The sequence below is a fragment of the Echinops telfairi genome, unplaced genomic scaffold, assembly GCF_000313985.2.
Source record: "Echinops telfairi isolate 266 unplaced genomic scaffold, ASM31398v2 ScPeMD7_20;HRSCAF=75, whole genome shotgun sequence".
Taxonomy (NCBI): Eukaryota; Metazoa; Chordata; class Mammalia; order Afrosoricida; family Tenrecidae; genus Echinops; species Echinops telfairi.
Window position 1 is genome coordinate 5,149,823 of NW_022103917.1, and position 25,338 is coordinate 5,175,160.

The 25,338-nt window shown below is 43.1% G+C and overlaps 1 protein-coding gene across 1 annotated transcript; it reads left to right on the forward strand.

The window, feature by feature from the left end:
- The first annotated feature begins 2,021 nt into the window (after nt 1-2,021).
- CUNHXorf66 (chromosome unknown CXorf66 homolog) lies at nt 2,022-3,614 on the forward strand. Its single transcript, XM_045288349.1, has 3 exons — nt 2,022-2,209; nt 3,205-3,493; nt 3,606-3,614. Exons 1-3 carry the CDS (start codon nt 2,022-2,024, stop codon nt 3,612-3,614), a joined length of 486 nt encoding a protein of 161 aa, XP_045144284.1.
- Nucleotides 3,615-25,338: the final 21,724 nt, after the last annotated feature.

Sequence of the window (25,338 nt, forward strand, 5' to 3'; positions counted from 1 at the left end):
CCCATCCTCATATATAAATATATTTACATATGTACATGCCTGTATTTAGGCCTCTATAAATGCCTATTTGCCTTCTAGTTCTTACCTCTATATCCTTTTACTTTCTACTTGTCCCACTATCATGTTCGGCCTTCATTCAGGTTTCAGTAATTCCTCTTGGTTACATTGTCCTTGATCAAGCCCTACCAGGCATTCTACGCCCTCCCAGCCATCAATTTTAGATCACATTGTTCCCTTGTCCCTGGGTTTAACACCCACTTCCTTTGCCCTGCCTCCCCCTGTACAACTCTTCTTGATATGGTTGAACTATTGAATTATATGATATGTGGATGAAGTGTCAATACAACTGTTAAAAAAGAAAAGAATTTCTAAGAACATAGCCCATAGTTTTACTTTTGGGTCAAAATCAAAGCATAAATTGTATAGACTTATGGCCACCCCCTTCTCTCCTCATCCCCACCTAATCTACCTAACCCCCAAGCTATATAGTATTGTATGAAGGAATCTGATATGGGACCTGCCACAAAGTAGATTTCCAGCAAGTATTTATTCTTGGGCTTATGTTCCCCACACACAGTCATACCCACAATAACATTCAAATGCACTTATACATACCATACACATATATTTTTTAAAATTAGATTATTAAGATAATCTAGCCATGATGGTAGGGGTAACCAAGGCAATACTTCTGACTAGCCAGAACTGCCTCCCATATCTACCTTCTGGACTTGGGTAAGGATGGGACATAGGGTAGAAAATGCGAGTGGAACACTTACCTGGATTAAAAACTCATTAATGAGGAGACAATTTTGAACTATGGTAGCAAACCATAGGAGCCCTGGTGCACTGAGTTGCTCACTGCAAGGTTAGCAGTTCAGAACCACCAGCTGCACGAGGGGAGAAAGGGCTTTCTACTCCTTCACAGGCGCAGAGTGGCTCTAGTGAACCCCTCCAGGACCTGTGATGCCTCAGACGCTGCGTGGGGTGAGGAACAGGCAGTGTTGAACTTCAGTTGAGTCTAGGGCTCGCACCTTCCTCGTCTCTCCGACCCATTTTAGCTGAAGAGATTGGCCCCGAGTAGAAGTACAGTATATGTATCCAACCTCCCCTTTTCTCCAACAATCACTTATATTGGATGTTTTCCAAATATGGCACGGTTATAAAGGTACCATATAATGAAGGATATCGTGAAGGAAAAGAAAACCGGGATGAGTAAAGGGGTTGCACTTATTTTATTTGGATAAAGAATCTGCACAAAACTGTGCCAGAGTAATAAACTACAAACAGTTATATGGTAGAGTGATAAAATCAAGTGTTCTTATTGACAATGGAAGAGCAGCGGAGTTCATCCGAAGGGCCACTACTTCGGTAAATATAAGTGTTGTGATTGTGGGGGAAATGGTCTTTTAAGTTATGCTTGTCCTAAAAATAAGTTTGGAGAACCTTAACCTCCAATGAAGAAAGCAAAGAAAGAAAGGAAAAGGAAAACCCTGAACCAGTTCAGGGCATTAAAAATTAACTTTCAGCATAAGAACACTTGTTACCAAATAGATTTTTACTTTTACTATAAGATGGCTCATAAGAAGTGAAAATAATGGTAAAGGATCATGCTTCTATCTTACCCTAGCAGAGTAACAAAACTCAAGATATGTTTAATAACCATTAATTCTGAAAATATTACTTTAGTAATGTTTCTGTCATCCCAAGAAAGTAGACATTAAAATGATTTATTTAAGAAACTCATTATAAATTCTATATTCATAGCAGATTGGTTTACATGAGTGCTTTTGAAGTACGTTAAATCTTTAAAACAAACATTTCCAAAAAACCTGAAAAGATGGAAAGGTTATTGCTATTAAATGTTAATCCAAATTTCAAGAGAATTTTCTATTTAAATAGAAAATTTTTTTAAAGAATTATAGTCTCACAAACTCACAGGGACAGTTCTACTCCATCCAATAAGGTTGCTATGCGTCCGAATTGACTCAATAGCAGTGAGTGAGCAAATCATTCTCAAAATGGTAGAAAACTTAGACATCTTCTCTTTGACAGGAGTGAAGCGTATTGAAATGATAGAAGCAACAATTAAAACCTTTAGGGACCGTCTAGTTATTATCGTTGGTCTTATGATTATGGCCTTTCTCTTCATTTTGTGTTGCTTCGTCCATTATAACTGCATGAACGACGAGCCCCCCAGAAGAAACATGTAAGTTTCACCCTTTAAATGAAAGACTATAGAGTCTATGTGTAGGAATGTAGTGGTGGGTTCCTTGCTGTGGTTGGTAGTTATTTAATGTTAGGCTCTTAAAGAATACTTTCACTTAAATATTCTCAAGTACACTATCAATGTTTTCCAAAGCTGCCTCCCAGTCAGGGTTCAGCTGATCCCTGAGTTGATTTCATGATAAAGCCATCCTTTAGAATTTATTAACAAATTGTAAAATGGCATTATAAAGTGATGAGTTTCATTCTAACGTGAGTCAGGGCAAAGAGGGAAAGAGTATGGGACTACGGAGCAGGAGAGGAGGGACTGCTCTCTGCATCCCAAAGGCAAGAAGCCATTGTTGGAAACCCTATCATTTGAAGATTGAATTTTTAAAAAAGCGTTCATTCTTCTTGCACCCCTGATCTCCGTCACTAAAGGAGGATCAGGCTGGGCCTGATGTACTGGTTCCCTAAGCTTTCCCATCCCAGAGACTGCTGCTTAAAATGTCATCCCAGTGCTCTAAGGGAACATGATGAAAATCAATGTGAGGAGATAGATAAACTTGATGGTGTAAAATAGGAGCAGAAAACAAAGACTTTGTTCAAAAGAGCTTATTTCTTTTTCTGGAGACAAGCTATCACAATGTGGCACTGCTACTGCCATTTTCATGACTGCAATAAGAGGAATGCTCTTGCTCACTCTCTGGAAGCAGCAGGTGTTAGATAAGCTGGTGCCATTTTATGTATGCTCATGGGGTTCTCTAATGTGGCTGAAACAGTAAACTACTCTTAAAGGAAAAAGTTTGTATGCACCATGTTAACATATCTGTAACTTGAGTAATTTCTTCTGCCACACTCCAATTCCTCCTGTGTTCAGTGTTCTTAAGAGAGCCCCAAAGACACCCAAGTTATAAACTGACACAGTTTCCTACATTTTCTGGTGACAGCAATATTATTCTCTGGGTTTCAATTAGCATATCTTTTCTGTATTTCCAGGAGCCAAGGAAGAGAACCCAATGCATCCAGATTATTACCCCGTGAATTAAAGACACCCAGTCCAGGCAGTCCCAAAAAGCAACCCATGCTATTCTACACAGACAATTTACCCGAGCCAGCGAGTCCACCAAGGTCATCCACACCATCCAGTACTGAGATGTTCCTCAGGTCAAGTCCAGTGAAGTCTTCCATACCATCTAGTGCAGGGAAGCTACACAGGTTGTCACGTCTGGAAAAGTCATCCAGACCACCAAAAAAAAAGTCCTTAAGGCCACCTACTATAAAAAATGTAGTCCGGTCAACAGACTTAGAAAAGTTATCTAGAACATCTTGCTTAGAGAAGACATATAAAGTAACTCATACCCATAAACAAGTTAATAGACTCTGTTTAACCTTTTCAGATAAGATAGGCAAGGCTCCTTATCAACCACTGCCAGAAAATCAAGTCTGGCCACGTGAGGCACCCAGTATACTCCAACTGTCAAAGCCTCGCAGGCACCACCAGAATCTAAAGCGTTCAAGTAGTACACACAATATTAACAGGTTTACTCAGCCTCGAACTCTCAAGCCTTGCATTTACAAGGAAAGATGCCTTGTTTGCAGCGCTTCTGAGCCTGTGTTCACTGAATTTTATGAAAGGAAGAAAATTACTCAAACCTCAGTACATCCATCCGCATTAAAATATGTGTCCACGGACAATGCATTATTTCATGACAAGAATGGTGGCCATATGGATGACCCTAATGAAGAGATAGTTCTTATTTGTAACCTAAACTGCAATGAAGTTCGCTCTCTGGCCATTAAAAAAAAATCAAGAGCTCAGTAAAAAGAAACTCCAACTGTGAAGATGGTAACATTTACCAACATATCTTTTAAGCTCCCGATCTATGACACTGATGGAAAATTCTGCTGCTAGACGGGAAATTCAGATACTTTTGAGATTAGCCCTATCTTGGAGGCTATCTCTGTGGAAAAAATAAATGCATGGCATAGCACATAGTTATTGGTCTGATTATTTTAGAAACATAAGGCTCTTTTTACGTACCTTCCATAGATCTGGTCTCTTGAGTGGAATCGGTAGCCCTATGCATACCCACGAACCACAAAAAGGAATCGCAAATGTGTACATGTGGTCCTCACTATGTAAGACTGTCTCTTCTTCTGAGTGTCCAGTGCTGTGTGTGTGTTTGACTCTGGGTAAATTGAGGAAACTATTCTTAACACCACTGCCTCCTGGGGCTGCCGCCCAAGGGGAGGGTCAGGGTGTTGGTCTAGCTGGCGGCATGCACAACCTGAAGCTCCATAATGTCCGTCTAAGTGTCCCTTCACACCTCTCAACACGCAACAAGACTTTTCATTGCACTTTGGTATGGTAAAAGAGCTCTCGTGGATATTCTCCAAAGGTTCCGGTTGGGGGCCTCCTTTTTCTGCACCAGCATGGGGGCGGGGGGTGGGGGGTGGGCAGGCAAGAGCAGAATCTTGGAGGAATATTCTTGAACTTCTCCACCAAGAAGATGTCAATCTTACCACCTTCCAAGGACATGGATGAGAAAAGCAGGCCAAAATGCTAAGTCTATATTCCAGTAGCGTGCAGTTGATCTCTGATAGCATGCTGTAGGCATCATTCAAATGCCAGTAGCTGGCATGTATTGGTAGGTTCTATTTGTAAACCACCTTATTAGTCCTTTTATGTCTTGTGGGTTCCAAGCCCACGCTCAGGCTTGCTGAAATGTCACTGTTTATGAAAGCACATTTAAGTCCCTGGACCTGAGGTTTTTATTGAGAGCTGCTCCCATAGGCACATCATGATTGCTCCATGGCGAGCCATGGTAGCGGAAACCCAGGAAACCAACAATGAAACTAGGTGCACTTTATCCATCTTGATGTTTGCACCAAGTCATGAGCAGTTGACATGGCATGGTTCGGGGATACATAACATAATCATCCATTCCATAGAGAACATTCTGAGGACCACATTCCCAGAGGTTGGCCAAAGATCCATCACAATTTAATTTCTCTTGTAGACACGCTAGGGCTTAACAACCTGACCCATGGTATTAACGCTTTCCTCACAATTTACTTACCTCATTTAATCCCCAAACTAAAAGGAAAAAAAAGTTCACTGCTATGGAGTCGATGCTGACTCATAGCCACCCTATAGGATGAGGTAGAACTGCCCCCTGTGAGTTTTTGAGACTGATATTCTTTATGAGAGTGGGAAGCCCCATATTTCTTCCACAGAACAGCTGGTGGTTTCGAACTGATGACCTTGTTCACATTCCCTCACCTGTTTCTTAATATTTTCCAATAGTTGGTTTGTTCCAATGATGCTGCTCCTATGACAGCATCTAAGAGTAGCCCAAATCAAACCCATTACCACCGATCTATTCTGGCTCATAGAGTCCTTACATAGGGTTTCCAAGATTATTCATCTTTACAGGAACGGACAACCTCATCTTTCTCTGGTGGAGTGATTGGTAGGTTTGAACAACAGACCCTGCAGTTACCAGCCCAAAATGTAACCTACAGTGCCACCAGAGCTGTTTATGCATCCACGTTTTTAAAATTCAAAATTGCAATCCCAGTGCTTAATCTGGCTGTGTACTGTAGCACGATTGTGGCGCTATCCGGAGCTGTCATTAGCCTGGAAAAAAAGCGAAAGCGAAATTGTATTGCCTTCCGTCTCTACTCACTTGACGTCTTGGTCGACAAAGGCCAATAATCTGAGCTCCATTCTCTTTTCCGTTTCCAATCTAGAGACATGTCATACTTCAAAAGCTGTGAATATTAAGACCTACTCAAAGTGACTAACTGCCGATGACAACCAATGATAATGACGTCAAGGAACAAGTTATCCGCATGAGGCTGTGTATTCCTTTTTAAAGCACACTTAATTGTAGAGTAGGAGTCTACCAACTATTCGGAGCTCATTCAGTATGCAGAACTCTAAGTGCATTCACGGAGGCTTCGCATGTAAAACCATGAGAGAATCTGCACCATGAGTCAGAGAAGAGTTTGAGCCAAAAAAAAAAAAAGATTTTACCAGTGAAATCCTACCCAGGCAAATAACCTTGCCTTGTCACTTCAATAGCTCTTCTTTGGCCCTTGTTGTTTTTAGGTCCCCCGGAGTTAGTTCTCACCCATAGTGGCCCTGTGTACAATGAAGCGGAACCTTCGCCATCCACCCAATCGAACATTGGATGTGCGTCCTGTTGAGCTTATGGTCACAGCCAGTGCATCCCTCCATCTTTTTCCACTCACCGACTACTTTACCAAGCTACACCTTTTAGAAATGACTGAAGTGACAAGAATCAGACGTCTGAAACAAGAGAGCTACCAGTTTTGACTTCTGGCTATATTGTCTCATGCCTTCGGGTTCCTTACTCCCTTCTGATCCTCTTGGTGGTTTCTTCCCGAGTCAGTAAGAGTCAGGGCCCTTTGTTGGGTTTCTTCCATGCTGAAGCCAGTGTCAGGTTTGTCTGCTTCTACGGCCGGTTGCACACACTTGCGTATGCCCATCTCCAGCATTCATCCTCTGCTCTGGATTGCAGGCCTGAGATGGATTGTGTGCGCTCCTTTGATTTATCATCACCCCTCCTCAGACTCTCCCGCTGCCACAGTTCCCACACTGCTCTCAGGCAGTTTCGATGTAGAGTGATCTCAGTGTGACGCTAAGAGGATGCTCTCTTCCAGCCTCCTGTGGGAAGGAGTGCTGGTGGTGCCAGGGGTTAACTGTTTATTGGGCTGCTAACCCAAAGGTCGGCAGTTGGAACCTACCAGCTGCTCTGACGCTGAAAGCTGTGGTCATTGGCTTCTGTAAAGATGGACAGCCAACGGCAGCAGAGCAATTCTACCTGGCCCCATAGTGTCACCGTGCATGGCAATAGACTTGGTAGCAGTTGATCTTTGGGTTTGGGGATTCTGGTGGGACCAGGGAGCTGCTGAGAGCTGTAAGAATGCTTACTTCGCTAGGGGCCGGGGGTGGCGCCACAGAGAAGAGCCGCACCAGAAGTGGGATGGTTATGATGGGGTCAAACGCCGTCCTCCGCTCTGCCAGTTTCCCATCTTCCTGTGGTCCCTGCCACACGCTGGGCCATCTTGTAGACTCTGAGGCCAAACGGGAGGAGAACTTGGAGGAGGAAAGGGCTCTGTTGAAGCTTCATTGTTCAGCCTTCAGTTATTCCAGTGCTGCTGTGATCTTAGGAAACAAGGAGGTAAGCAGGATTAATTCATTTTGCAACTAGTTTGATAATGTGTAAAGGGTCATCATTGACCTAAACAATGACGAATTAGCCTGGGGGCATAGTGGTTACAAGTGGGGCTGCTCTTTGAGAGAAACATAAGGCTTTCTACTCTTGTAAATTACGAGTTACAGTTTCAGAAACCCACAGGGCCAGTCCTACCCTGTCCTATAGAGTCACTTTGAGTTGGAATCAACTTAATGGTAGTGAGTTTGCATTGGGAGGGGGGGCATGAAAACTGAAATCTAAGGACGTTCTGATAGCTTTACTTGCGTATAATTATTTCCTATGTACCTGAATAAATAAAACACATGACAAACTGCCAAAGAAGATGAGGCAATCACTTGTTATCTCACTGCAACATACAAGCATCTCTCTTAGGGGAAAAAAAGGAATCGAGAACAATTCTTTCATAGCCATTTCTTGAGATTTGCAGTAATTTGCTCTGTGCAATGGCATTTTGTTTTGAATGCATGAGGGGACTTCAGAGAGTTCATGGGAAAATTCTGTGATCTTTTAATTCCACTTTTCCATGAGCCTTGGGGAAACCCTCCCCTTGTTTTTATCATATATCCCCTTTCACCCTCTTCCTTTAATCCATCTATGTTTAGCAATGTGAACTTAAAAAATAATTTATTATTAATGGGGAGTGAATACATATATCATTCCATAGTTCAATTATATCACACAGAATTGTACACTTGCTACCATGAGTTTCCAAACAATCCTTTTCTTCCTGGACTCCTTGGCATTGTCTCCCTTTTATCTGCCCCCTCCCCCACTACTACTGTACTCTCACCTGAAACCCTTATTCTACTTGCTGTCTCTGTAGGTTCATCAATCCTATACGTTTCATATACTGAAACATATAACACAACTTCAAGAGGGTTACATAGAAACATATAACACAACTTCAAGAGGGTGACCTCCAAGGACATAACACCTTTGAGATACACCCTACTATGAACAAACAAAAATAACAGAAAATGTTGAAAACCAAATCAGGTCCAGCATGCATCAGAGCGGCGATTGACTGAAAAGTTTTAACTGTTCAAGTCATATTTATGCCTTTGATCTTCTATACTCATCTCTCCAATGCCCTCTGTTTAGTAACTACTTTCCTCCTATCCCTCAATTGTGGAAAGAGGGAATTTACCAGAGACTTACTTCCTACGTAGTTCCCACAAGCAAAGGGAACTTTTGAAAATCAACAATAACATTGGGTTAAAATGGTTAAGACTCACTCACTAAAACTCCCTGCCACAGTCCCTTCTGACTCACAGTGACACTGTAGAATGGAGGAGCACTGCCCCCTGTGGGTTTCCAAGAATGTAACTCTTTACAGGAGTAGAAAACCTCATCTCTCTCCCATAGAGAAGCTGATGGTTTCAAAATGCTGACCTTGCCGTGAGCAGACCAACTTGTAACCAAGCATACCATTAGCAGGTAACTGACAAGAGGAAAAGGCAAAACACATGCCTGGAGTAAACGCTGGGAAAAATTGAGAGTTGACAGTATCTATCATGTATAGACTTTCTCTGCCACTTGGCAAAGTAGGAAAGCCAATGTCAAAATCTGTGGCTGCAAAATGGAACTTAAAGCCTGTGACTGCACATCTAACCTTCAACATCCATAAGCTTATCTAAATAAAAATGAAATTATTATTATTACTTAATGTAATCAGAAAAATCCCCCTTACAAAATGCGATTAGCTTAAGGTCTTTTACTTAATGCCATCTCTGTGGCATTTGTACAACTTGCTACGTTGCTCAAAAGCAGACAGGTTTTGGGCGGATATCACTCCCATAAACGGGCCAGATAATGCTGAGCATCTTCTCTTATTTACCTGGTAGTGATTCAAAGCTAGGCCCTGCCATCCAGTTAGTCAATCAAAACTTCCTGAGACTGTCCTAAGACTTAAGGAACCTTATTGCTGTGTTTGCTTGCTCATGTCAACAGTTACTCCCCGGGTTAATGTGAAACACCTACACGTGACTCCTCAAAGTGTGAACTGCAAAGCCCAAAGTATATATTCTCTATGTATTCTGATTTCCAACAGGACACTATAAAGACAGTCTGTAAATAGTCTGTTTTGCCCAGCTCTGCTCTCCTCACTGCTGATACAACTTTTAGATAAAAACGTCTCTTTCTTCCTCTGACCTGGAGTGGGAAAATTGGCTGCCTTACTTCAGAATAAAATACCCGCATTCAGATGGCAAAACTACTCACACCAAAATCGAAGAACATTCTTACGTACTAGAGGGTCACGATGGATACTATACATCAGAAACAATACAGACAGCCACTTTGTGAAAAGGAAATTGATTCAAAGAGGAATACATATACCATCGTTGCCTAAACAAGCCTCTCTTATAATCCTTAGTTTTCTTGAAGGATGCTAGATGAAGAAGAGTGAGATTGTCAAAACCAACGCTTTTCTGAGGATCAGGCCAGGTAGTGCCGTGGGTTAATCTTTGGGCTGCTAATCTAAAAGTCTGCGGTTGAAACTGACTAGTCGCTCCACAGAGAGATTTCTATGAAGATTCACAACTGTGGAAACCCTGTGAGACAGTTCTCCCTTGTCCTATAAGGCCTTTATGAATCGAAATGGACGCCAGGACTCAGTGGTAATGAGTTTGCTATTTTTCTGCTGATTTCTTGTGGTTACTCTAGGAAACAAGGAGAACATTCCATAAAGGCACTTAGTTAAAGTGGAGGGATGGTGATTGCTAGTACCGATTGCTAACTTCAAGGATTGTCAATAAACCAGCCTGGACTGCTGGCCTCTAATTGCACCATTTGTTAGTTTGTTGTACCTTGGTGGCTTGTGTGCTGCTGTAATGCTGGAAGCTATGTCCCTGGTATTTCAAATACCAGCAGTCACCCAAAGTGAACAAGCTTCAGCAGAGCATCCAGGCTAAAAACAGACTATGAAGAAGAAACAGGCTGTCCATTTTGGAGGAGTTAGCCACTGAAAACCTTATGGATAGGATCAAAACATTGTCAGTGTGTCAGTCTGCGGGGACCAGAGAAACAAATTTATAGACACGCATATGTGTATAACAGAGTTTTATATGAAGGGTAATTGTATATTAAGAAAGTATCTCAACCCAACCCAGATCAAGTCCATAAGTCCGATATTAGCTCATATGTCCAATATCAATCTATGAAGTCCTCTTCAGACTCACAAAACACATGCAATGACGCTGAATGCAGGACGATCACAGGCCAGTGGGTGGGAAGTCTTGTGGATCCAGTGGTGTTGTAAGCATCTCAGTGCTGGCAGGGGTCTCCACGTGACTTCTCCAACTAAGGGCACTATCATAGTTCAATGTGTCTTGTCAGTAGAGTGTCTTCCAGGGAGTGAGCTGATAGAAGTGTCTCCTGTCTCCAAGAGAGGGAAAATACCACAGTTCCCAGAATTCTCAGGAGAAGGCCTTGCCCACACAGAGGTCTCATTGGCTATCTCTGGATTGACAGGCTAGACTCCACCCCTATACTCTGCACCCTACACCATATTATGTAACTACCCCAGTCAGATACTGAAAATCTCATGAAAGGAAGCATGATATTGTCAGAGATGAGCCCCCTCAGGTCAGAAGACACTCAAATTATGAGGAAGATCTCCCTTCTTAAAGTAGACTGAACCATAATGACACAGATGGAGTCAAGTCTTTTAGACCTCCATTTGTTGATGGGGTGTGACTCAAAATGAGGAGAAACAGCTGCAAACAAATTCCAGCCACTTATCTTTTCTTCATCCCTATCACTATGTACTGACTGCAAATGGCTAAAATAGAAATGCATGATTCTCTGGTGGTGTACTGGTCACACATTGGGCCTCTAACCACCAGGCCAGCAGTTTGAAACCACCAGCAGCTCCATGGGAGACAGATGGAGCTTTCTACTCCAGCAAAGAATTACAGTCACAGAAACCCACAGTGGGTAGTTCTAGGGTTGCTATGAGTTGGTATCAACTCGATGGAAGTGAGCTTTTATGGTTCTCTAGAGCTATAGGGATAAGCCCTGAGGACATAGTGGTTACACATTGGGCTATGACCCAAAAGGTCAGCCATTTGAAGCCATCATCCATTCCAACAAAAGGAAGACAAGGCTTTCTACTCCCATAAAGAGTTACAGGCTCAGAAACTCACTGGGGCAGTCACTCTCAGTTGGCATTGATGACATGGCAGTGAGTTTGGTTTGGGTTTTGAGAACTTTTGAACTTTTGTGGTACAACCTGTCTCCCAATAAACCCCTCTTTATTTATTAACTAGATATCAGATATTGGACCTGACATACGTATAATCGTTCAAGACTGCAATATCCCCTGGGTACTAAATCTATGCCAGGCTTTGTTGTTTGGTCTTTTATCTAACACTCATATTTTGTTGTATATCCCTGTGGTATTGGAGTACGGACCAAGTTTTTCCCCAAGTATATAAGGCTGTCTCCCACACAAACATCTACATTGAAAATAAGTTTGTAGGAAGTGCCCAAATAAGAAGAAAAACACATTCATGTGATGCTACAAAGGATACAGGGCTTAAGAGTGAATCGAATTCATTTGTGTGTGTGTGTATTTATTTGTGTGTATATCTACATGGGTCTGTGTCTTTATAAACATTCATGAACATGCAGGTCAGTCACAAGATTTTAATTTTAATAAAGTAATTTTTTAAATTGTGATGTTTGTTATATATTCATGGTACTACAACCCCCCCATAACCAATGCTCATGGAAGCAGCACTCATGAATCAAACGATGTATTGCAATGGGCAAATCTGCTGCAAAAGACCTCTGCAAAGTGTTAAAGAGCAAAGGTGTCACATTGAGTACTAAGGTGCCTGACCCAAGCCATGGTGTTTTCAGTCATCTCATATGCATGGGAAAGCTGGACCAGGATTATGGCGGGCTGGAGAAACAGCGATGCTTTGGAATTATGGGGTGGTTGAAGAATATTGAATGTTCCATGGACTGCCAGGAGAGCAAACAAGTCTGTCATAGAGGAAGTACTGCCAGAATCTAGGAGACCCAGACTTTGCCTCGTGTCCTTTGGACATATTATCAGAGGTGATCAGTCCCTGGTGAAGAACATCTTGCTGGCTAAAGTAAAGAGGCAGAGGGTCTTCCCTCAATGAAATGGATTGACATAGTGGCTGCAACAGTGGGCTCAAACCTAACAATTGTGGGGTTGGCACAGGACCCTATTCTGTTGCACCTAGGATCACTATGAGTAGGAACAGACTTATCGGCACCTTCCAACAACTCTGTACTGAATAATGTCCAGAGAGTTTACATTAGTCCAGTTCTATTTCCAAATAGCTTCTGGTCTTTGGAAGCAAGCCCACGTGGAACATAAGAAAAGAAAGAAAAAACCTGTACCAAAATCAGTATAGAAGGGAAAATAAAATCTTTAAAAATAGAGCCAGTCATAGAAAAGCATGCACTATCCTAATGTTGAACTCTTGCTGTGGCCACATTGAAGCTATGCTACTCAGAGTCATGTGAGTTGAGGGATTTTACTCGCATTTGAAGAGTAACAGCTAACCGGGAAGCGCAACAACACCCAAGAGAAGACTCAGGGATAGGCTGAAAGTTCCTGTGGTGCAATCGGAGACATCCCTACCCCCATGGTAAAGTCAACCAGTCATTAATGATAGGAGATTGCTCAGTAGTTACACAATGACAGCTACCAGAGAAATAGCTTAATTATTAATTATGACTTATAGCTTAGCAGGAGTTGAGACATTACCAATCATAGTCTGCAGGAGAGGAGCTAATTAACTTCTTGTGCAGAATGACAAGCCCATTGTGTTTTTGAAGTCCAATATTCTGTCTGGTTGCCTGGGTGATTGTGGAAAGTAACAGAAGTATATGTAAAAGGAAAGAAGCCGCTTTCTCTAACATTTCACGGTATATGTAAATGAAAGTACTTAATTTATTTTATGAGTTAAGCCTTTTCATTAAAAAAATATTTATTTGTAACAATTTCACCAACGTACGATTCACATCTGTGGCAGTTACATAAGCTCCTGTCAACTTGCGAATGGGGTGGAGTTTAGCCTGTCCATCAGGTCGCAGTTTGATGACCTCATTTGGAGGCATGATGGAGATAAATAGCTCACTGGAAGCCAGACACAATCTCTCTGCTTCATATTTCTAATGACAAGCTACATGGAGCTACACTGATGGAACCAGAGCCCTGGAGCTGGAGGAGCCACATGGAGACCCATGCCAGCACTGAGATGCTTCCACCACCACTGGATCCACAAGACTCTCCACCCACTCACCTATGATCTTTCTGCATTCGGCATTATTGCATAACTGCGTGAGTCCAAAGAGGAATTTATGGACTAGTATCAACATATGGGGTAATATTGGACTTATGGACTTGACCTGGACTAAACTGGGATGTTTTTTTAATGTACATTTCCTCTTTGATATAAAATTCTCTCTTACACACATATGAGTGTCTCTGGATTTGTTTCTCTAGTCAACCCAGACTAACACAACATCTCAGACATTTCAATAGCTCTGTCACATTCATAGGAAACGTACAACCATGTCTACAGTCAATTCCAGGACATGTCTTCTTCCTTGTACTTATTTTGGCTAGCTCCCAATTTCCTGCCAGCCTCTTCTCATGTCCCTTTGAATTTAGTGATCCAGTTGTTGTCCCTATAGGTTTATTTCACTTGGGTTTCCTAGACAGAAAATCCTACAAAATCAAAACAGAATGCAAACAGGTGGCCCAACAATGATGATACAATGAAACAAAGAAAAACCTCAATTGATAATAAAGCAGAAAATATTAAAAACTGGAGAAATTATACATTGGATCAAGAGGGAGATCAACGACAAGATGTCACATTTTGATTTACCGTATATACTAGTGTATAAGCTGAGTTTTTTCAGTACATTTTTAATGCAGTTTTGTGGTAAAATTAGGTGCCTCAGCTGATATTTGGGGCGGCTTATACTCGAGTGTATATGGTAAGTACAGTTGCAGCAATCCATCCTACAATGTACTCTGTCAGGTAACAGGGCCTTTCTCTTCTTTGGTCTATAGTCAGAGGGAATTCACCAGAGGCTTAATCTGCATGGGAGATCCTGAAAAATGTGTTTTGGGCTTTCACTGTCATCTGCAGTCTACTGCAAACCAGGTGCTCAGATTTTAAGTTGGAATACCATTCCCTCCCGTGAGTTTGGACTTTATTATTTACAATTCTTAGATCACACATACTGGTGCATTTCTGATGTATGGACTTAGCTGATGCCTGATTTAGATCGCTGCTTGTTTTAAGGTAAGACTTTAAGACCCCAGGTGCTAGTTTTTCCGAAAGCCAGGCATCATCTGATTTCTTCACTATATTTTGCAACAGCAGCCACTTCAGTGATCACTTCATGGTGGTAGGTATTGAGCAGGGCCATGTCATAAGAACTAGTTGTTCTTAGATAGGGGTTACTATGCAGTCTAAGTTCAAAATGCATTCCTATATCTATGGCTTACATATGTCCCTAGTTCACTTTAAAGACATCATTATTATTTATTGAAAGACATTATAAATTATAATCCTGGGGGATTTGGTAGTACTGATGATACTACCATTAATTTAGCCACTGGCATAGAATTTAAGACACTGTCAAGAAAAATAAAGTATACATATACATGACAGTTTTTCAGACCAAAATACATGGATTGTTGATTTGTACAGATGGACATCTTAGATGATTGGACACTAATTACACTTACAATGAGCACTGGAGATTGGACAAACTTTTCATTACTGTTTTTTCACCAAGACAAAGAGAATTAGTATTTCAGCCTTAGGTACATGAGAGTATTTCAGTTTCTTAAATCTGCTACCGTTGTGTTTAAGATACAGTCCCATTTGCTTGGTGGGAGTTCCAAATGGAATCCCTCGGGTATGGTCTATGAGAGATGTTGTGTATATTCCTGGTTGTTTATGGTACTTGGCCTAGGTCACCAAGGGTTGAATACAAACTAGGTCAAAAGTGCCCAATTAGGGACATGTTACTAAGCTTATTTTCCCGTTAATGATCTATATACTTCATTTTGAGCATTCTTTTTCCAGAAGCATGCTTCTCTGCCTAGTTTACTCATTGACAGAAGTGTAGTCGCCTTCTCCTGAACAGACATGTTCTCCACTCCTCTTGACTTGGGTTTCCAATAAGTTTCACTAATCAATCTTGTGGGAGTGTTTACTAATTTGGGGGAACTGCCGAATAGTGTTATATGGCAGGAAGTGATTGGTCTTCCCCCTCTCTCTTCATCATGTGAAACTGATCTCATCGAGCTGAGGCTGCCCCTGTTGGAGTGGTTTTGAAGATGTACAAATAACAGGGTGATATGGGGCTGATGAGCAGGTTCAGCCTTTTTTATCGTTGAGTGTTTCCTGCTCATCCCAGGATTGATTAAGAAGATTCTTACAAGCCAGAAGTGCGGTAGTGTGGTGAAGAGATGATGGAGTGAGGGAGGGAGGGGTGTTGAATATTAAAGAGTAGACTAATTGAGACAGAAAGGAAACCAAGTAAAACAAAAGGTGTTGGGCAGGGATGCTGACAATCATCAAGTGTGCTTTGAATGGCTCAAAGTAGCCAAACCCTCCCCCACACCAAACAGTTCCCTTATGGATACCTGAACTCACCTCACAGTGGACTCATTCCTGTGGCTCAGCATTGCTCATTTCCCATAGTTCTTTATAAATATCAAAATGCTTTTTTGATAGTGAGGAAGGAGAGAGGAAGGATGGGAGGGTGAAAGAAAAAGAACCATATACATGAAGTGTCTAACAGGATATTGCTATTGATTTTATTTGGGGGATGGGCTATGCAAATATATACAGTGTATTTCTTTAAACCCCACCCCCCAAAAAATTCCCCCAGAGTCATTATCCCTTAAACCTAGATAGTGATTTAAGTGGCTTATAAAAAAAAAAGGAGGAGGAGAAGTAAAACGGAAATGAACTTGTAGTCATTGCAAACAGACAAACAAAAAACAATTTTCAAAACCTCAGCACACACACATACAATAATTGTCCTGGAGTCAATTCAAAACACTTTTAGAAGTCGTGATTGTACAATTCTCCTTGCTATGAGAATGACTGAACCATTGAATTGTATGATATGTAAATTATGTTCCATTAAAACTGTTGGAGGGGGGGAAAGTTACAGTCTTAGTAACCCACAGAGCCATTTCTACCCTATCCACGAGGGTTGCTATGATGAATGAATGACTTGGTAAAGTCTGTATAGACATTAGTTCATTTACCCTTTTAATAACCCTATGAAGCTTGATCAGTTCCACTATTGTGCTTATTTTGATAATGTAATTTGTTGTAAGGAAATTGGCATATGAAGCCACAACATGAACACAAAGCAAATTTCGTGTTTGCTAATGTGTGGTTTTGGATCAAGAGCTGGTAAATCCTAATCCGCAGGCCAGTGGCCTGCTTTTGTAAAGAAAGTTTTATTGAAACACACACACTCACACAAAAGAAGTCCTTAAATTTTCAGACGGAAGATAATGATCAGATCTCATTCCTCCATTCACACGGAGGGTTGTGAAAGAGGCCATGTCCTAGAAGCAGGAGCAGTGTGGTTAAAGCGGCTGGGGACGGGGAGGGGTGGGGACAGGAATTTCAGAAGGTTTAGTTTGACTCCTGCCGCTGGTTGGCCAGGATGACTTCCTTGTTTGCTGGGAGCTCTCCTTATGAGAAGAATTTCCTGGTTTGCAGTTGAATTCTGGTGAGAACTAAATGCTTGATTCTGAGAGAAGACCGGGGCTACCCATCACAAAATGACTGTTGCCTGATCTGGGTGGCCACAAATTCTGGTATTTGTTGTTCTGTGAAAGGTGCATGTACATGGGACTAGACCTGAACAGGTTTCAAAGCTTCCAGCTTCCTCCTGCTTGATTGCCACTCCTCTTTCAATTCATTCCGTGAGTTACCAAAATAATGAATTTAGTTTGCCTGAACTTTGCATAGCTCACAAGGGGGTGATTGTAGAACTGTAAGCCCACATTGGGGTGGCCTTAAACGACACTGGGAAGGAAACGCTTCCTGGTGGGCAGAATTTGCATAGCACATCTTGTTCTATTATCCATAGTATCTAGAACAGGTGATATCCTGAGGTACAGATCTATTCTGATTATAGCCGGGGACTTTGGAAAAGTTTCTAATGGCAACAAAATGTTTCTACTGAAATTAGACCTGCTTAAAAGTGGCACCTCAGATTCATAACATTTCAATCATAAGTGAGCTGATAGGAAGTCCCAAAAGGAAACAAATGAATCAGATAAGAAACTTGTCTACAGGACTTGATGGTTTACATCAGGTGTCCTCAAACTATGGCCCGCCGAGGACATTTATCCGGCCCGCCGGGTGTTTTTGCCCCATTTGTTTTTTTACTTCAAAATAAGATGTGTGCAGTGTGCATAGGAATTTGTTCATAGTTTTTTTTAAAAACTATAGTCCAGCCCTCCAACGGGTCAAAGGTACAGTGAACTGGCCCCCTGTTTAAAAAGTTTGAGGACCCCGGTTTACATGAACCACAGTCTCATTTACCTTGAGACCAGAAGAACTAGATGTTGCCCAGCTATTAATGACTTTTCTGATTAGGGCCACAAGAGATGGATCCTGATACAATGGGAGAAAAATATGAATCAGATCTCAAATTATTTCAAAAACAAAGATTTATTGGTCTGGTTGAAACTACAAGGCTCACGATTACTATGTCCTGAGACATTCTTTATCAACCTTGAGTTGAAACTATCCCCTGAGGTCACCTTAAAAGAACAAACTGGCTCATAAAATAGGAAAGAATGAATAGCCCATCCCCCCAAATAAGGTATAGAGAGTCTCAGTGATTGGCCCAAGTGAAACAGCTGGAATTGACATCACCTGGATCTTAACTAAGGGCTCTCTCCTTAACAGCACACGCATGCTCATTCATTCACCAGCGTGTCTCAGACTTCTGCCATATGCAAGGCTCTTTCCTAGGAACCAGAGACAAAGAGATAAGGCAAAGGGCTTATTCTCGAGAAGCTCTTGTGTTGGTTCTAGGTTCTGTGCATGTTGGCATACTCATACAGCTATATCATATGACAAGAAACGGGTGCAACTGTGCAGCGCAGATGGCAATTCCTTTCGCACGGGTTGTTGTGGTGAGGCATCATTGCGTTGGTTCTGATTCTTAGTGACCCTCGGGACAACAGAATGAAATGCTTCCTAGTCTTATACCATCCTCACAATCATAGTTATGTTTGAGCTCATTGCTGTGGCTCAAACCCATGTCATTGAGGACAACGAAAGGACAATGAATAAAAAAGACTGATGAAGAATTGATGCATTTGATTTTGGATTATGGTGTTGAGGAAGAATATTAAATATACCACGGGCTGCCAGATGAACAAACAAATCTGTCTTGGAAGAAGTATGGCCAGAATGCTCCCTAGAAGCAAGGATGGTGAGACTTCATCTTACTTATTTGGGACATGTTCTTAGGAGGGACCAGTCCCTGTAAAAGGACATTAAGCTTTTTCAAGGAGGGTAGACTAAATCACTGCTGCAGAGTGCCAAGTGTAATTACAAATGCTAGAAATTGAGCCAGTAAGAAGTATATGACTTAAAAATCAAGCAGACACCAACAGAGATATTAATTAATTCAAGGTTGGATTTGATTGCTAAGGGGAGTTTGCATCTCTGTCACTGCTGGGAAGAGAGCCAATTTTAATGGATTTTGATGGCATCCTGCCTGAGTCTTAGTACCTAAATGTTGAACCGAATGCAGTAACACTGGAACGAATCCATCAGGAAGACTGGAGGAGGGTGCAATCTGCTATTATTTTAACAGTAGAAAGTGCTTGAAAGAGGGTTGTGGAGAGGATCCCAAAGGTTTGTTCATTTTCACACTTGATCTTAGCCAAAAGGCCGAGAAGCGATTGGTTTGTTCATTTTCAGCTCTCAACCTGACATGGGATTCTTTGATGCCGTAAGGAAACGCCATTGCTTTCTCTACTGTCCATTCTCAAACTGAAGCTGTGCTGAAAAGATGGCGACTCTGTCACTCACCGTATCCTCTTTCCCTCAGTGGATTTCAGTCGCCTTCTCCCCTCTCAGCCTTCCTTCTGGTCTCGGGGAAGAATGGTTCCTCCTTCGCACCCAAACCTGAGCCACTGCTCCCTCGCTTCCTGTCTCATTTCACACCCAGCCTTTCCAAAGATTTTCTCTCCAGAATATCTTCAACTTCTCCTCTGCTTTAAAAAAAAAATCATTTTATTGGGGGCTCATAGAACTCTTAGCAAAATCCATCCATCCATCCATTGTGTCAAGCACATTTGCACATGCGTTGCCCTCACCATTCTCAAAACACTTGCTCTCCACTTGAGCCCTTGGTATCCGCTCCCCATTTTTCCTCCTCCCTCCCTGCTCCCCAATCCTTCACGAATCCCTGACAATTTATAAATTATTATTATTTTGTCATGTCTTACATTATCTGATGTCTCCCTTCACCCACTTTTCTGTTGTGCATCTCCCACAGAGGAGGTTATATGTAGATCCCAATAATCAGTTCCCCCTTTCTACCCCACCCTCTCTCCACCCTCCAGTATCGCCACTCTCAGCACTGGTCCTGAAGGGATCATCTGACTTGGATTCCCTGACTCCCTCTGCTTTTAAATATGCATAGACTTCCTTTAGTTTGGGCTGGTGATTGCTTAATCTTGATGGTCCTCCTACATATTATAGGCTCTCTTTCCCTCCTTCCACTATCAAGCTTTGGAAAGGCAAGATTTACACTATTAAACTCCAGCAATATGGCCATCAGTTCCAGCACCATTGAAACTGTACTCTTGAAGCTCATGTGGGAATTTCTAAGTATTAAGTAAAGTAGCTTTGCCTCAGGTCTGATTTTCCTTGGCCAAGGATACATTTTTGAGGTTTAGAGCATCTACTCGTGTAACCAAGCTTTAGGAAAACATTTTCTATGCACACTGGACAATACTATTTGACCATCATATTGCTACTTAAATACAGTTAAAATCAATCTCCTGATTTTCTCCACTGATGTTTCCCAGAATGATTTTCCTATGTATGACAGAAAGCATGTTCTCTAGTGCTCATGTTCATTGCTATAGTTCTATGACCCTGTTTTGGTAGAGTTGATGGTTAATGTTGAAACGAATCAACAAATGAACATCATTTTCCCCTGTCACTTCCTTAGAGTCACTCTTGAGTCTTCTCTCTTCTTTATGGTCAATGGTCAAAGTTAGCCAATGATGCCTTCCAAATGCAGTGTTCAAATGCACAAATGTTTGAGGCAGACAGACCTGTGGACTCTTAGCTCTGAGACTTTCTGACCGTGCTTTTGGGAAAGTTACCTAGCCTCTCCGTTTCTTGGTGGAAGGTCATTCCTCATCCCCCTGCACCTAGATGGATCGACACACAGCAGCAATGGGCTCAACTATGACAATGTTTGTGTGGACGAGGCCATGTGCTATTCTGTTGCCCATAGGGTTGCTATGAGATGGAACTGCCTCAGTGGCACCTAACAACAACAACAACAATGGTGACTTATTATGAGAGATAAAGAGTCCATCTTCTTTATAGCATATCCTTTCTAACCTCTTATCCCTCTCGCTGTTACTGAACTGATTCCGACTCATAGCGACCCATAGGACAGGGTAGAACTGCCCCCTGTGACTTTCCAGAACTATAACTTTACGGGAGTGGATAGCCTCATCTTTCTTCCTCGGGAAGGCTGGTAGTTTTGAACTTCTACCCTTAGCAGCCCAACATGTAACCGCTCCACCACCAGGTCTTCTTTTCTTCCTCTACCCTCCCAATATATTTTGGTAGAATGCAGGATTCTGAATTTGAAACCATTTCCTCAGAATGTTGAGGACCAAACTGCATCGTTGTGAACTCGTTGTGGCTCCTATCCATGGTGCTAAAAGGGGGGGGGGAGAACAACCCCCCCAAACGAGAAAAGCCACCCAAAATTTATAATAGTTAGCTCTAGACCTTTCCTTGTGCCTGACATCATGACAATACACTTGCTTCCCTTTTTTAGAACAAGCCAAACAACAGGAGTGCATCCCCTGTCCCCCTAGATGTCGGCGCTTCTCTATGATCACTAACCTCCTTTGACAGTACCCTGGGATATAATTAATATGGGTGATTTGAAGCACAATAACTGGGAGGCCTGATCTCATCTGAGGGAGTGACATTTAAGCTGAGATCTGAAGGATGATGAGCAAAGGCGGGTGGAAAACATTCCAGCTGAGAGATGGCTGCAGGCGCACACATGCTGCCAGCAGAGAGGGAGCTTTGCGAATTCCAGGGAGAAAAGGCAGTCAAGACTGTGCCGTGGAGCCTGGAAAGCTAGGCTAAGGAGGTAGGCCAGGCTGAGGTCAGAGAATTCAGACCTTGTAGGTCACATTTAGGTAGGATTTGGGACTTGATCCTAAGAGCAACAGAAAGCCACTGTGAAGTCCTCAGGAAGGGAGTGACCTCATCTGATTTGCTTCTCGCCAAGATGGCTGTGGTTGAAGTTTGGAGAATGAACTGGGAAGGGCCAATAGTTAGGAGGATGTGGGTACCACTGGTCCCAAGTATAGGTGCAGGCTGCCCTTGAAAGGAATTCCAAAGGAGCAAGACAGTCTGAAGGGGTATGTTGGTAAGCTCTTGAGAGACTTTTGAACTTCTTTCCCTTGTTGGTTGCAGAGGGCTTTCTTTTATTGTTAAGACTTTTTATTGTGACTTAGCAGAAAAAGGTTTACAGTACCGATGCTCAGTTTTGCATTCCACAGTTCACACATGTTTTGTTTCTACTCATCCTTTGCAATCCCCTTGGCATACCATCACTTGCTTCTCCCACTTCCTCTCTGCGTTTCCTGTTTCCATTCCTCCATCATCATTCCTAAGCATCTGATCTTGGTCTTGGGGTAATGGCTGCCCTTTGATTTCAAATGGCTGTGTGTTTGTTTGTTTTTTAGCACAGGGATGAGTTTGGTTTCAGTCCTGAAGGGTGACTAAGGGCCTTAGTCTTGAGGGGTCTCACCAGTCTCTATCCCAGCAAGCAGTAAATCTGATAGAATGACTTAGACTGGACTATAATTTTTGTTTTTCTTTTTTTGTTAGGATGTGGAGGGCGGGGGGTAGGGGGTGGAGAAGGGACCCCTTTCCCCTTTCCCCTTCCGGTGTATCCCGCTCTTTTCCTTGTGTGGGCTGCTGTGCCCTAGTGGTTGTTCCACAATTTGCAATGATGAATGGCTGAGGTAGATGGTGGGACAGGGCCATGGGGCAGGGATAAAAAAGAAGGGTAGTTGGGTGACTTATACTAAAATGGGACAGCAGGATAGAAATGGTAAGGCAGGAAATGAAACACCTTTCGCTTCCCTTCTTCCCTCAGAGTACAGCATTCTCTCCAGTCAGGTTGGTAATAGGGCCAAAAGACTGCTTTGTCTGAATTTCTACCTGCGGAAGACTGGGAGTTCTGTTGCAGTTGGAGGGTATACCAGAAGTCGTGCGAGGGCCCCCAGACCCTGAGCATTTTATGCTGGAAGAAGTTAGTTTTATAGTTATGTTGATGGAGCTCAAAACCCCAAACTCCAAATCACTGCCAAGGAGTCAATTCGCACTCACAGTGACCCTATAGGATAGGGCAGAACTGGCCTTGTGGGTTCCTGAGATTCGAACTCTTGACGGCACTAGAAAGCCTTGTCTTTCCCCCCTGGAAATGGTGGAACAGTCGACCTTGACCTTGCAGTTAGAAGCCCAAGGCAGAACCACTATGCCACCAGGGCTCTTAAAATCCTGGTTTTCAGAGTCATTGACAACAGGGCTCTACAGCACCCGGGATTTCTTTGGAAACTGCGAAGCGGCACTGTAAAAAAAAATGTCTCCTTGTCAAAAAACAACAAAAACAAAAACTAAGGAAAGTGAATCCCAAGGATGTGCTCGGGAGTCGCTTTAATTACAGGTTGAGTTTGAATACGGGTGGGGGGGGGGGCACCTTGCCTAAATTTCTTGTTTTGCTGAGCATATATTTTGATTTGTACTAAATTGCATTTTATAGTCATGCAAATTAGTCTGGACCCTTGAGTATAGATATTGAACAGAAATAAATTAAGAAGACAAAGAGAAAGTGAAATTAGAATGACAAATGAAAATATGAGCAATGATGCTGCTATCTCTGGGGGATCCAAAACACCTTGCGTTTAAGCTGAAACTACCTGATAATGGCAAACCTCAGAGAAAACTGGACCACAACTTTTTTACTCTCTCTTTTTAAAAGTTCCCTTTGAATCTATTGGCAAAGTGTGTTTCCTGTTTTTAAAGAAAATGTGGAAAAGTCATTGCTATTGAGTTCTTTCCAACTCACAGCGAGCCTATAGGACAAGGGTAGAACTCATCTGGGGTTTTCCGAGACTGTAACTCTTTAAGGGAGTAGTAAGCCCCACCTTTCTCCTGAAGAGTGGCTAGTGGTTTCAACCGCTGACCTTGTGGTTAGCAGCTTAAGGCATAACCACTATGCCATATGGAAATATATTCTTCTTCACTGGTAAACGGATGCATTTCCAAATGTGATATACTGTGTTTGGGGGAGTCCTGGTGAAGCAGTAGCTAAGCACGCAGCTGGTAACCCAAAGGTAGGCCAAGTGAACCCCTCAGCGGCTCTGGGGTCGAAAGATGTGGGAGTTGGCTTCAATGAAGATTAACATAGCCTTGGAAACCTTATGGGGCAGGCTACTCTGTTCTCCAAAGCAACAAAACAAAACAAAACCCTCCAACCGCAAACTCACTGCTATTGAGTTGATTCCGTTTCATAGCGACCCTACAGGACAGAATAGAACTGCCCTGTGGGTTTCCACGGATTATGACCCTGTCTGCTGGTGGCCTTCACATTCTGACCTGGATGGAGTGTTTGCGGGCCCTTATCCCTAACTAGATTGCGCTCTCCCCTTCAGGGGAGGTCTTTGAGTAGATCGGTTGTGTCTGCTCCTTGGCACAAGGCCTGGTTAAAGGGAAATGCCCAGTAAGCATGTGAGCATATGGATGGAAACTGACTGGGCGGGGAGAAGTGCCTATGCCCCACTAGGCAATTCACACTGATTGGTCGGGCGTGTCCCTAGCGCTGGCCCGCGGGGAAATGGTGCAAGAAAGGCAGTGCCTTGGCCCTTGGCTTCTAGTGATGGTTTCTACTTGGGCTATGGGGAGGGCTTGGTGGGAGGGAATTGCTCAGTCTTCAGGCAATGCTAGACTCAGCTTTCAGTTGGCATTTTCGGAGGCCAGTTCCAAGCACGGTTTCCCGGCGCAATTTTGGCTTCGTCGGTAAGGCTCTCAGCATTCAGGGTTTTGCCTTCTTTTCCTTTCTCACATTACTCCCCGTGGGGAAGCTCCCAAGCCCACCGGGCCTCCCCTTCCAGCCCAGGTGGGACAGCGCCTTACACCTTGCGGAGGCCACAGCTTCCTCTTTCACCCATCTGGCAAACCCAGCCTGGGCGGGAGGGGGAGCTCCCAGCCCGCTGTACCAGGCGGAGCGGCGGGATGGACGGCCTACAACTCCCAGGCTGCTCCGGAAGGAGGCGGAGCTGGGGCGGGGCTGGAGGGGGTGTAGGGGGCGGTGGCAGGGAAATCCCGCCCCGCTGCGCAGCAGCAGCGACACAAAGCCTGACTTTACTACCTCCGAGAAAGTGGAAGTAAGAGGGCTGAGGTGGGGAGGCAGAGCCAGAGAGGGAACGAGACGAGGGCGAGGCGCCCCGGTGGAGGGGGCGACGCGGGGGCCGTGAGGACACCGTGCCTTCGGAGATGCGAAGGGGCGGCTTTCGTAACTAAGCCCCCGCCCGCCTTGCCCCGCGCGGGGG